At 40.3% G+C, this 13,010-nt stretch overlaps 1 protein-coding gene across 12 annotated transcripts in view; it reads right to left on the bottom strand.

The window, feature by feature from the left end:
- Positions 1-13,010, bottom strand: part of lmo7a (LIM domain 7a) — a 47,546-nt gene that overhangs the window by 27,222 nt on the left and 7,314 nt on the right. For all 12 annotated transcript variants that reach the window (XM_044049699.1, XM_044049715.1, XM_044049630.1 and 9 more), the window contains 2 exons: positions 11,669-11,738; positions 7,088-7,194 (listed from right to left, as the gene is read on the bottom strand). In XM_044049699.1, the coding sequence (XP_043905634.1) occupies positions 7,088-7,194; positions 11,669-11,738 (177 nt within the window). The remainder of the gene's footprint in view (positions 1-7,087; positions 7,195-11,668; positions 11,739-13,010) is intronic.

Below are 13,010 nucleotides of genomic sequence, written 5' to 3'. Positions count from 1 at the left end.
GTGCAGAGCAGGTGGTACACGATGCATTCTTTAAGTGATTATTACTGCAGCCTTAAAGGAATATTTTTACATTGCTCTCCTGGTGCCTTCACATATGAAAGAATTTGAGCATTTCTTCCACCACCGACACTTAAACTAGATGGGACGTCGATCAACTTTCCCACCATTAAGCGTCATCTCACACCAGGGGTTTCCAACACTCCAATTCCCAATGGTAAAAACTGAAATGGGCGTTTACCAATTTGCGAATTTATAGACCCAGTAAAAGCAGAATCAGAAATAAATGCCCTCTTTTGTGTGGCTTGGCACATAGGCACAAAGTGCATAAGATTGACGTAGTGATAGCCAGGTCCAGAAAATAAGAAGCTGTCTACCAACACTACAAACCACATTGCTTCACTTTATGCTCATTTATGGCTGTAGGGGTGATTACTGAACAGAGAGAAAAAAATAAAAGGGACTCTTTTTCAGGCCTTAGGAGCCTCCGGACATTACTGCAGCCTGTTGGAATCAGCTGAGAGCTCATATGATTGAGCACAACCTCCAACAACATGCCATGCAACTGAAGTTCCAATGAGTACAGGTTAGGAATAGCAGCAACATTTGGATTACATTGATGTTTTGACATGTAATGTGCAGGTTGAATGAGGCAGACATTTGTGTCTGGACAAATAGAGAAATTAAAGCATTTAGAAATATAATACATTAGAACATAATGAAATGTCTTGGTTTGAGATGATTAGAAAAACAATAACTTTACCTGAAACCTTTGGTATGATATTAACACTTTATATAACTTGCTGGTAGTTTCAGTTGTAACTGATGTTGTGTGTTGCTGACGTTACTCCATTCTGCCCACTCACCAAACATAAAAAGTGTAAGGACGCAAACGATTTCTTTAAACATAAACTTGCATAGTGCTGCTTTAAAGATGGGATTTTGGCATGTTTATGTTTCGTTTTCAAATGGAATACAGACAGTTCACAGGTCAGTAAATGGCTGACCCCTTTTTGAACGTATGTACATACATACTGTACACTACGTATACAAAGGAAACCTTCCCATTTGACAAAGTAGCATGACTATTCATCATGCTCATAAGACATTCATTATCATTCATTATATTAATTATTAGTCATGTTTTTTCACATTTCAAAGGTAAAAGCAAAAATACTCATGCGATTCCATCAGAACAGAAAATATCTGACAAATAGCTGCTCAAATGTGACAAAACTTAGATGACTAAAATTTAACATAGTTAATTTATGAAAAACAGATCGAAACTATATATATTTTACCATAACAAGTTTCTAATTGCATGGCCAAATAATTTGATTTACCCTGAAGCTGTCAAGTACTGTGTGTTCTGCCAATGCAAACCAGAGATACAAAGAAAGATGTGTGACTGAATATTCAAATGTTAGACAAGTAACTTCTTCATCTGAGCCAAAGTTAATGATTGTTTTTCCCCAATTTCATTCATGTCACATCACACTCATCGTCACGTGGCGAGACAAAATTTGCAGTTGAACAATGAACTGACACCACAGGATATCACTCTATCCATGTATATTCATCGGAAACATCAAAACAGCGACTGCATCCTTAATAATAAAGAGACGACAAACACATTCTTTCTCTATCGAAGCCTTCAGTTAATGAGTGTGCATCAGAACCATACCTCTGCAATGAAGATCGGGAGATGCAATATCCTTCAATCATCAGTTGTGTGTGAGACAGTGTCGGGCATCATTGTGTGATACTCATCGCAGACACTGCAGTCTCTGTGAGCGTTGACACAGGGAGAGACTGGCATTTTGCTCTCCGAGTCATCTCCAGAGCACAACTATAACCCTTGTATTGGCCTTTTACAGCCAGGGCCGTGTCCAGGGTGAAGAAAGTTTATTGGCTGTTCATCATCGTCGCACAATCTAACCACAGTTGACTTAACGCTGCACTGAGAAGTGATGGCAGCAGTGTCGCATATTATAACGTGAAGCCATGGTGTGAGGTGCCAGCTCATCGAGCCACACCCAGGAAATGAACACACAGGGCAGTAGTCTTCTTTGAGGTAACTCTACAATATGCACAAGTACAAAGGCTGCTGAATAAATTCTGATAAGACGCTGTATAGTTTGTCATGTTTGTCTGTAGGAAACAGTACATTCCTTCATGTAATTCAAATATTTAGTTTGATCCGCTGCCAGGCATGTTATTACATAATCCAAATCATGTAATCATATCAAAGAGCCACTCCTCGACCTCTATTCTGTGGTAAGGGTCACGAGCAAGAAGATTTTGATGTATATGCCCTTATCAGGCAGTTTCCTTTTTTAAAGTTTGGGGAGTTGTCAACCCATGTCAATAATTTGCTCAATCAAACGGCAGGAACGAGTGAGACTTTGGACTCAGCTCAGCGGGGGATTTGTTCAGTCAGTTAGTGGAGGTCGTGAAGGAAAATCTGGGTGCATACCAAATGACTTCATTACAATCAAAGGTCTTGTGTTCAAGAATAATTACTCGAATAAGTAAATTAAAGCAGCAAAAATGTCTTTTTTTTGGTACTGCTGTGAAAACAGCACTGGCATATCATCACTGGATTGATTTGGAGTCATCGGGCTCAGATAATATAAGTCAAATGTTCACGTTTTGCTCTGGCTTGTGGGCTCAAACAACGTCTGAGTGGAATTACATGACTTACTATGTCTGTCTTGTGGTCTGGTGCTGCCCTTGCAGGTGGTGGTCAGTGGGTTTTGTAGAGCTAGGTCACTGAAAACAGCTGCCTGTTGCACCCAGAAATAACGCCATGGGAGCAGTGAGTGAGAATGAGCTGAAACAGTGAAGTGTTAAACAGCTAAACACTATAAATCTCTGGAAAGCTGGGGACAGTCACAGGTGACAGTTCTCAAAATGCTCGTCACTATGAGACAACCTCATTCACACTGTCACATGATTATTTTATCACTTAGATGATTTGCCTGTGTCTTTGTCAGCATGGTAACGCAAAATGTACTAAAAAATGTACTTAACACTACGATTTTTCCACTTACTTGAATATTGTGAGATCAAGAACTAATGCTAAGAGCATTATGAAAGTATAAATGTAAAGTGGGTGCAGCTCCTGATCAGATCCAGATTCATGTTGACTGAGGTGTGTGCTCTTGGTGCTCTTTCCAGTTAGAAAAACATTAATTACTCAGTATCGGTTGCAGTGTTATGACTTTATGTATCACAAAGTGAATCATTATTAACATTAACATTTCAGCAGTGGTTTATTGTTAATGCAGCTGATTCAGATGGAGTTCATTTCACGTCTTTTATAACGGATGGGGTGTTAACAATATAACTGTAATTCATATTTCAAAGGAATGTTTTGGTAAATGTAAAAAAACAAAGTTTGTTGTTCAGACATGATATGCAGTGATTCCTCTGGTCATTGTATCTCACATATTGGAAAAGGCTGAGTAAGCATGAGGACTCCTCAGCAGCTACACTGTGACAGCATAATGTGTAACAGAATAACAGCATCTGCATCCTTGGTTCGACAAGCACTGCAATTTCCAGCTGCAATGCCAGATGTCCCATTTGAGTGTAAGCTCTGTGACAAATGGTACTTGTTACACTTGTAGAGGTCAAGTGTGAAGTAATCTACTGACATTTAATGTCATTAAGGACAAAACTATGTGCTTTGGAGTTGTGATCCGACTCCAGCCTGGATACCAAGCCCACAGGATTACCCAGCAGCAGTTTTAGGGTCTAAAGGAAGTGAATAGAGTTAGATAGAGGACTAAAATATTCAATGATGATTCATCTACGCTACAAACGAACAAGGGTTTCGTCAAAGTGGCCAGTGAATCATAAACACCAATGACAAATCAGATTCAGTCATTTTCAGTCTTATTTCAGACTGTACTGTACTATAGTTCATTGACATGTGTGTAGTGAAAGGAAATCTTCTAGAACACACGTCTCTGTAACTCAACAGAAACAGCCTGTCATGTTTTTTATGACAGATCAGATACTGAATCTGCTTGAAAGTGATAAACGTTGTTATCAGAGAGCGCGTTTCACAACACAAAGCAAAAGAGCAATATGCATCACAGATGGTGTCGGGGCCAATAAGACAACACTTGTAAAGCTCAAAGGTCACAGCAGACATTCAATAATATTTTATGGCTGTGGAGACAAACCAGGCTGGAATGAATTATTTGATAGTGTTCCTGGTGAATGTACAGTATGTGGCTAAAAACGTATCTATATTTCAAATAGAAATTCTCAATATGTAAAAACGTCAGATGATAAATCTAATCCTGCATTAGTTAGATGGCTTCTTTCATTTATGTCAATTAAACAGTGTATGAATTAATATGTTTATGGATATGTTATTGTTTGGTCCACAGATGGCCATTTCCCTAAACCCAAAAATGGGGGATATTTTAAGAATGTGATAATGAATTAACTGACTAATAGTCTACATAGCAACTGACGTATCTCAGTTCATTAATAACTTGACTCTTTGTTTTAGCAACAGTATGTTTCAAAAATAGAGGGACATTTGATTAAAACCAACACACACACACACAAAAGGGGAAGTTAATGACAAAAAAGGTATTCCTAACAGTTGCTTTATACTGCATAAAGACAAAATCTATAAATAGCCCCTATGGAAACCTCCATAAAGCACTAGCAGGACAACAACCGCACTTTTGCTGAAACAGGGAACAGGGAAGCTGAGCAAAAGCACCTGTCAGACTGGGTTTATGGGAGTGGCAGTTCGATACACACGAGAAGCAAAGACAGCTGACAGAAACTACTTTCTCCCTCGCTTTGTGCTGTGTTCATTTGCCTAGACTCTGATAAGTAACAGTGAAAAGCTTTCACTGGTTGGATGTCTGCAGCCTTGTTTGGGATTATCTCCTCAAGTTACTCACTGTGTGCCATCAGTTATAAATACTGTAGCTGGGGAACCACATAATTGTGCCCACAAACACAAACACCTCCACAATGTTATGTCTTTGTGCAAAAAAGGGAAAAAGAGAATAGGCTGGATTTGAAAACAAAAACACTAACATATTCTCAAGACTGACTCCGGAAGAAAACAGTGACAGCTCCCACAGGTTCAGCAGAAAATGAAAAACATGCACCTGTTGAGCATGTTTGTGGTGAGTATAATGTGCTGCAACCGCAATTAACGACACACAATGTGCTCTATGTCTTCTAAATACCCGGCCGCCACAGAAATGAAGATAAAGATAAACAAATAAAGGGCAGTGCATGTGACACTTTACTTGTGACACTTTAATTAAGGCTAATGCACAGCAACAAAGAATCAGGTCATCTTCAGTGTGTCTGAGACACAAGCGGGTGTGAGCCATGATTTTGTGGTCTATGGTTCCTGGGTACAGAGGCAGTGAGGCAGCGAGTGAGAGGAGGAGACAAGGAAACTTCCTAAAACAGACCTAGTGGATACACTATTTGTTTTTACAGACACAGTTTCCCAGGGCCTTAAATAATCAGCCTTAGTCTTATGATTCATGAACACACATTTACCTTATTGCTGTGTTTTATGCATAACTGTAATGGTTCTTTTTCATTTTGATTGAAATGTTCTGGTGACATGTACTAGTTGCTGACGCTGTGAGTCACACCCACGTGTGTCTCTGTACTAACAGAGCCTCAGGCTGAAACATGCTCTTTCCTTTATATTAGCTAATTAAAAGGTCTTTTGTGAAAGGACCACAGCCTCATTTAAACTCTCACATGTATACACACAAACACAGGTGGGGGAGAATGTACTAGGAGGAGACTACAAACTATTAAAAGCTCCTCTTTTATGGGCCCTGATACCATTCCAATCAATCCTGCCTGTCAAAGTGACTCCCAGGTCCTAAAAATAGGACTTTGAGCCCCATCTGACCAAACCCCCACACGCAAGCAGACAGGGTGGACAAGAGCTGAGCTATAGTAGTAGTAGTATTTGGAATTTGGTTTTGCTTATTTGAAAGATTAGATGCAGACAAACAGAAAAACACAAACACTGAGTGAAATAAACTAAGTCATTTGTTGTAATTCTATATCTCATGGCAAGTTTTTGTGAGCTTTCCAACTAAAGTATGTCTTTAAGTATTGTTTCTCCACATTCAGAAAGACATTTACTGACAATATCTAGTTTGAGATTATGTGGGGGTTAAATGTCTGATAAGGCCCAGAGTGTGAGGGTCTATAAAAGATTATCTTTGCATTTACAACACTGAGACAGACATTTAGCAGATGATATTGCTGTGAAGCGGGAAGAGGACAAGCTTCGATAAGATATGTTTATTCAGTTCATATTCCATGTGTATGTACATCAACCACTGAGAATGTCTTTAAGACAGATGTAACAGAGTAATTACTGACCAGCACTTTTTACACACTGTGTTGCACAGCCATAGGGAGTTTATCAAAGTGGATGGACTATGCTCTACCTAAAGGCACACCTGTGCAAAAACTGAACAGGTTGTTCTACATACTGCATGCCTCTATGCTTAGCATGCAATTAAGTCAGGAGCATAAAGTGGAAAAAAACAACAAACACTATGAATGCACCATGAAACAACTGAAGGAAGTTACTTTGAAAACCAAGTGAATTTGATCAGATATTATTCACTCACACCAGAGACTCAGGCACTCTGAACATTCTTTGTTATACAGAGAAATACATACATGTAGTGCTGTACTTCAGCAGCACCATGAGAATACTGTACATTCAAACTGAAAATAGCACTGACCTTTTTTTAAGACCTGCAGTTAACTTGAATCATGCCTCACATGAGGAGACATGTGCTCTAAGTGTGTGTGTGTGTGTGATTGAAACGTGTAAACACTGATCTTAACTATGTAAATGAATGGAAGCAGGCGACAACATCAAAAAACTGGTTTCATTTATGTGGCTGACTGACATGCAACCATGGCTGGTTTAAAATCTGTCCCATCAGTAACGTGTTTTAAAGGGTCAAAAATGTATCATGGTTTGGTCTGCGTTTAAAAATATGGATTGATCTCAGGGTGTTAGTTGTAGACTAACTGTTTTAGATTTGAAACTTACTTGACTGTAACTCTTGTGGATAAGTCCTGAAGATCTCCGGGGTGAAAGAGCTGTGCTTCTTTTAATCCAAGCTTCCCACAGGCCCTGAGGAAGACGTTGAGGTTGTCCTGGACACAGATAAAGTGGCGATGAGAGTCATCTACCTTCAGAAGCAAATAATAATCACTCAAGTGTTCTCTGACAGGGATGGCAGGGACACAGCCTACAACTCATTGCTTCCAAAGTTCATATCACGAGAGAACAGACAAATGGGGAGGAGCGTGTGTGTAGCAAATAAGAAGTGACCCAGTGCCGAGTGCACACAAACACACACACACACAAGCAGGAGGGAGAGGCTGCGTGACAAGAGCTGACTGACAGCAGCAAAGCCACCTGTGGGCTGGGTTTGGGTGGGGCAAAGTCAAAACCTGGAAGAGTGACATCATAGCTTTGCACAAGTCCCACCCAACCGGCCATGCGAGTGCAAAAATGACAAACACAGGAGCACATTGCCTGCTGTCGTCTCGTTCTTCTCACACCCTGAAACTGTTCCCTCCCTACCCTGCCAAGCCCTTTTCTCGAGAATACCTGAGGAATCTATGAGGTGGTGGAGTATTTTGGAGACATTTGGTTGCTATGAAACATGAAGCCAAGTGATAGAAACTGACAAATATTTCCCTGAAGCAAGTCAAGAGGACATGGGAGTGGAAGGACAGTTTCCCTCTAATGCTATATCACTCATTTCATTTAGCCTAAAATTCAAACATATGTGTGCACAACAAACGTGTGGGTGAAATGAAAATACATTTTGCCCCATAAATATACACACATGTCATGGACTTCAAACAAATCGGAACCACCAATCCAGGGTTATGACTCTTTTCAGTAGTAATCCCAACTGTCATGTTTATAAGTCTGCACTTCCCATTGGGATAGCACTTCTTAAAAGGGGTTTCACATAATGACACATGGTTTCAACATGGGCTGGAATAATTAAGGGGTAGCTTGTTCTATATTTAAATGTCAAACATGCTTATTAGCAAATGGTAGGAGAGAGCTGACCTCTGAGTGCAGGCATCGTTTGCGAGCAGCTTTGCCTGTCCTTCAGTGGCACAATGCCGGGCCCTACAGGTCACTGTGGGCCCCTACAGGTCAAGGATCAACACCCCTCTCTTTTGTGAGGAGCCACTGGGGTCACTGTTTATTCGTTTTGACGCAGTAAAGATTTTCTCCCATCCTGTGATGTCTAATTAAAGGCATAAATTCAGTTTGTTTGATAAGCAGGTACATGTTACATGATTCAAGTATACATTTTCACAGTAAGCTTCAATGCACAACCTTGTTATTTAATGCAAACAGCAGGTAAAAGACAACAGATGCGGCTGTTGCTTACATGACGTCCTCCCTAACTCGCCTTACCTCAGAATGTAGACTAACAAGTCAGTGGTAACATTACCAGTAACTTTTAAGTACCGCTAATCTGCATGTTAAATATGATTATAACATTACAGCCTTGGGTATCAACGTCGTTTAACCTCAAAGAGCAATACGCACAAACTAAAAGCCCAACAGTCAGTCCCAGGACATGCAGAGACAATGACGTTGAAAGAATGTTATGATGACTTTTACTTACATATAATCCTGCTAAATATGCTGTACCCATCCATGAGCCTCTAATCCTCTCATGCAGAACGCTGATTTAAGCAATTAACACTAATAAAAGGAAAGATTTGACTCAAAGGGTGTCTGACTTGATATAAAAGGGACAAAAGTGACTTTGTTATGACCTCTGTCCATGACATGCATGCTCTAAAATTACCATCAGCTGACCCCTAGCACCAAGCAAAGCTGTTGCTAAAATATCAGGCTGCACATGTTCCAGTCCTGTCACAGCAAACTGAGAAGAGATGGAATAGTTATGAAACAGGCTCAATAACATGATCCCACTGAAGAGTCCGGTCCAGTCATAACTCGCACTCATGCAACACAAGCACAGTAACAAAGTATGGTAAAGTGCCTGTCACTGCACAGATGATTACACAGATATTTAGACGAGTACAGACTCCCTCAGGGCCATTGGAACTGCTTATCACCCCCCACTGCTCTTTAAACTTAAAAAAGGCTTGGTGTATGTGGGAGCATCTAGAATGATCTAAATTACAGCATATTTACAGTGCGCAGAGACTCCTTTCCTCCAACTTTAAGCTTTAGTGTGTTACCTCTATCGCCCCCAGTGGAATTCAGAGTAATTGCCAAAAAAGTGTGTGGTCTCAAAGACCCTGACATCTATGACTCAGCTTTTCTCTACGAAGCCGTCTTCTGTAAGTGTGTTTCTACAGTACTTTGGCATATTATATGATATATGTCGGTTTTTTATCTCGTTTGGACTGCATGTAGGACATGTATTTGGAGCTGTGTGGTGAAGGAAACAGCAGCAGCTATGATGGCACATGCAGGTATACGGAGTGAAGCAGATTTTCAGGAAGAAAAGCAATGCGGTGGGCAGAGCAGGTACTTTAAGCATTAAACTCCCCTTCTGAAACTTTCTATGGCCACTTCCTTTGTTTTCAGCCATAATGCTGGTGTGTGGTGCTGTTTTGCTGTGTGCCTCTACCATCTAGCCTTCTCAGTTGTGACATAAAATGCGTCACTCTGCGTGCAGAGCAAAACAACAAACAAACAAGCAAACAAAAAAACGCACTATACTAAGAAACCCAGTGAGAGATGTGTGAGGCTACTTAATGAGCAGTGTAAACTAAATGTGTTGTGTAAACAGGTTTTAACACACTTTTGTTTTACATTTAAATTGTACATGCTACTGCTTTAAGCCCAGTGGACCTCAAAGTCAGGCCATCACTTACATATCAGCTTCCTGTCCATCACTAGTAAAAACAGAACCTGGCATGAACCAGGCTGCCATGACTCAAACCCACAGCACACAATGATCAACAACAGGCAGAAAAGTATGCTAAAGTGAAGCCAGAAAATAGGCCTGAGTCTGGAGTCCAAGTTGCTAAATATTCCACAAAACCAGAGATTTCCATTTTTTCCCCTGTTTCCCAAACTGGGCTGTCCTCTGCCAGAGCTAAAGCCATGGTATGGAGTTGGAAAGCTGAGAAAAGCAAAACAAATACACAACTGTTATGAGCATAATGTTAGAAAATGCTCAAATCTGAGTATTAAATAAAGCGTGTCTGCAAGAACCCTTTCCCTAGTAGGTCTTCTACATCTGTAACAGTCCTCTTGTTGTTAAGATTTTTCTTGCCAGTGACTTTTTTTCCCGTTCCCTTCCTCTCGGATAAAGTTTAGTGGAGACACATACAACATACATTAAGACAAATTCTATGCAACACTCCATGTTATTTGGGGATGAATGTCTAAACACATACATTAATGGTTGATTTATTTTGGAATTCCAAAGAGTAAAAAATGAATTCCTCATTCCTCATCTGTATATACATAGATGAGTTGAAGAGGACCGAGCAATCTTGACTACTTTGGGGAAAGAGCTTTTCTCACAGCAGAGAGAGAGAGAGAGTGAGTGAGTAATGTTTGTTTGGAAAGCTCTCTGCTTTTCTCCATGTGGTTGGCAGTAACTGATAGCCGCAAGCCAACCAGGAGCCTTCATATTTGCGGGAGAATTTATGATCAAGTGGCTTAAAGTTTATGTCCAAGTTTCGGAAATGCTACACCAGTGCTACTGATGGAGGAGATACTTTACCTCATTACCTCAGCAGGTGCTCAGCCTGTTATTTTACTGGTAGTCTAAAACAAACTGGCATGGGTTTGATTTATGTCATAACATAGATAGCATGGTGTACAATGTTTGGTGCTGAAAATACTATGTTTGCTGTTTACATCTAGTCTGGTGCCAGCCTGTTTCTTCTACTGCCAAACATGTTGAGTGTTAGTGATCCCACCAACACAAGCTCTTCAGGTTAGAGTTGGGGTTCTCTATAATTCCTCAAGGCAGCTGGACTCAATTACTACCACAAGAGAGAACTTTGTGAGAGATGGGTTTAAGGTAAGGTTTTCAAACCCTCTACTTCCCGAGAACTTGTCTGCAGACACTCCCTAAACATTTATTTCAACTGAGTCACCATGGCCTCGAATGGCTGGGCCACGAGCTGATTCAAAGACAGCGCCAAGAATAAAAAGGTTTGATTAAATAACACCTAACATGAAGCAAACTCCTTTGTCTCCTCATCACTCATCAAAAACACAAATACCATACCAAAGTTTTAATTGAATGCTGCCTCAAGCATGGCACACATCATCTTCAGGGTGCACTCAAATGCCAACAGTGGCCTTTCAAGCCGCATGTTCACTGAACTTATTAGTGTGGACGAATATGAGGAGCGACAAGCCACTGAGGCAAACACCCTCTTTCAGTGGCAGCTGTGCCTCAAACCTGTCACCACTCAGCTCAGTTGCCTCCTCTTTTACAGCATCTTCTCACATCTCAACAAACATGGGAACATGTTATAATGAGAGGTTAAACTTGCCTTATGAAAATTAGGAAGAACTGCTGTAATATCTTTAAATGCAATGTCCCATGTCTCACATTTAGGGCAAAAACAAAACAGAAAGAAGACAATTTACCAGTCCGGCGATAGGTGTGGGCAGCCGGTTAATCCTCTTTATGATACCAGGCCTTATCTTGTTGATCAGCCTGTGTGCAGACGAAAGAGACAGAACATTATGGAAACAGAAAGAGAGTACAGTGAAAGCAACTGGTCATTGTCTAGACTGGGGTAACTAGTGAGAAAGGAACAAAAAGTGTTGCAAAGCCTGGGTGTTGTGTGTTTATGGCTCGGTTTAATGGTCGCCACCTGGCTCCAGTTTAGTAAATGGCCTGTGCCCGCACCAACATGTAAACACACTGGGCCTTGTGCTCCTAAAATATACCCTCTGTTTCCACTGAAACAACCCCAAACAATCCTCGGGCCACCACATATCAACCCAGGAACACAGTTTGGATTGTTGATGCATTCATTGCACTTTCTTGTATTTAAAGGGCATCAAAAACGTTTCTTCAAAAACACTTTTGCATCAAAGGTATTTCTTAAATAATGAAAGCAATCCTTTGCAATACTGCACTGCAAAACAACTCCAGTATTTGACCACTAAAATGACTAAGAATCACTCTCGGAATGATTATTACTATTTGTTGATTATTTTCTTGATTAATAACCTGGTCTGTAAGACATCACTTATTGTTTTCAGCTCTAACTTAACGCCATTGTGGCATTTATAACATGACATGTATTATTGGTTGCTAATAACAGATTAGCAGACAGTATTCAATGATTTCATTCTTAATGGTTAGTTTACAAACTAACTCTACTGTGTAACATTTCAATAAAATGTTATACAGAACATTGAAAGTTGATCACATGTTTTGCACAAAAAAGTACCATTTGTAAAGTAAAGAAAAGTACAATTATAGTACAAAAATCAACATGAGACTCCACAGTTTGTTAAGGTTTGTGTTCTGTGCAGCTGTTTCAGCAGGTGGACTGACGTAGGACAAAACGTAGGACAAGACGTTAAGCAAGAAAGAAAAGACTAGCTGTCTCTTTCACTGCTGTGAAATAATTTAAACTAATAAGATAAGTAGGATACAATTATGTGCAGGATCCACACTAAACATCACTTTCTAAGTAGTTGTGACAAGTTAATCACGACACAATGGAAATGGAGGCTGAATATCTAGGTGATATTGATTTAATCCTGTCTCTCTCTCTTCCTCGTGCTGAGAAATAAATGGACAGCTCCCTAAATGAACAGGAGCAGAGTGCGGAGCCAGGCTCAAATCAGCAGAACGAGGCGCTTCTTCTCTGAACTGATGCTAACGGGGGTTTAGAAGCTGGACCACTGGTAATTACGGCTACCTGCTGATTCGTGCAAATCACATCATTGTGTCCATCGAGCAGTGTTGCCC

This window comes from Solea senegalensis, linkage group LG2 (genome assembly GCF_019176455.1).
Source record: "Solea senegalensis isolate Sse05_10M linkage group LG2, IFAPA_SoseM_1, whole genome shotgun sequence".
Lineage (NCBI taxonomy): Eukaryota > Metazoa > Chordata > Actinopteri > Pleuronectiformes > Soleidae > Solea > Solea senegalensis.
The sequence above is the reverse complement of the archived record's forward strand: the minus strand, read 5'-3'. Positions and strand labels throughout refer to the sequence as shown.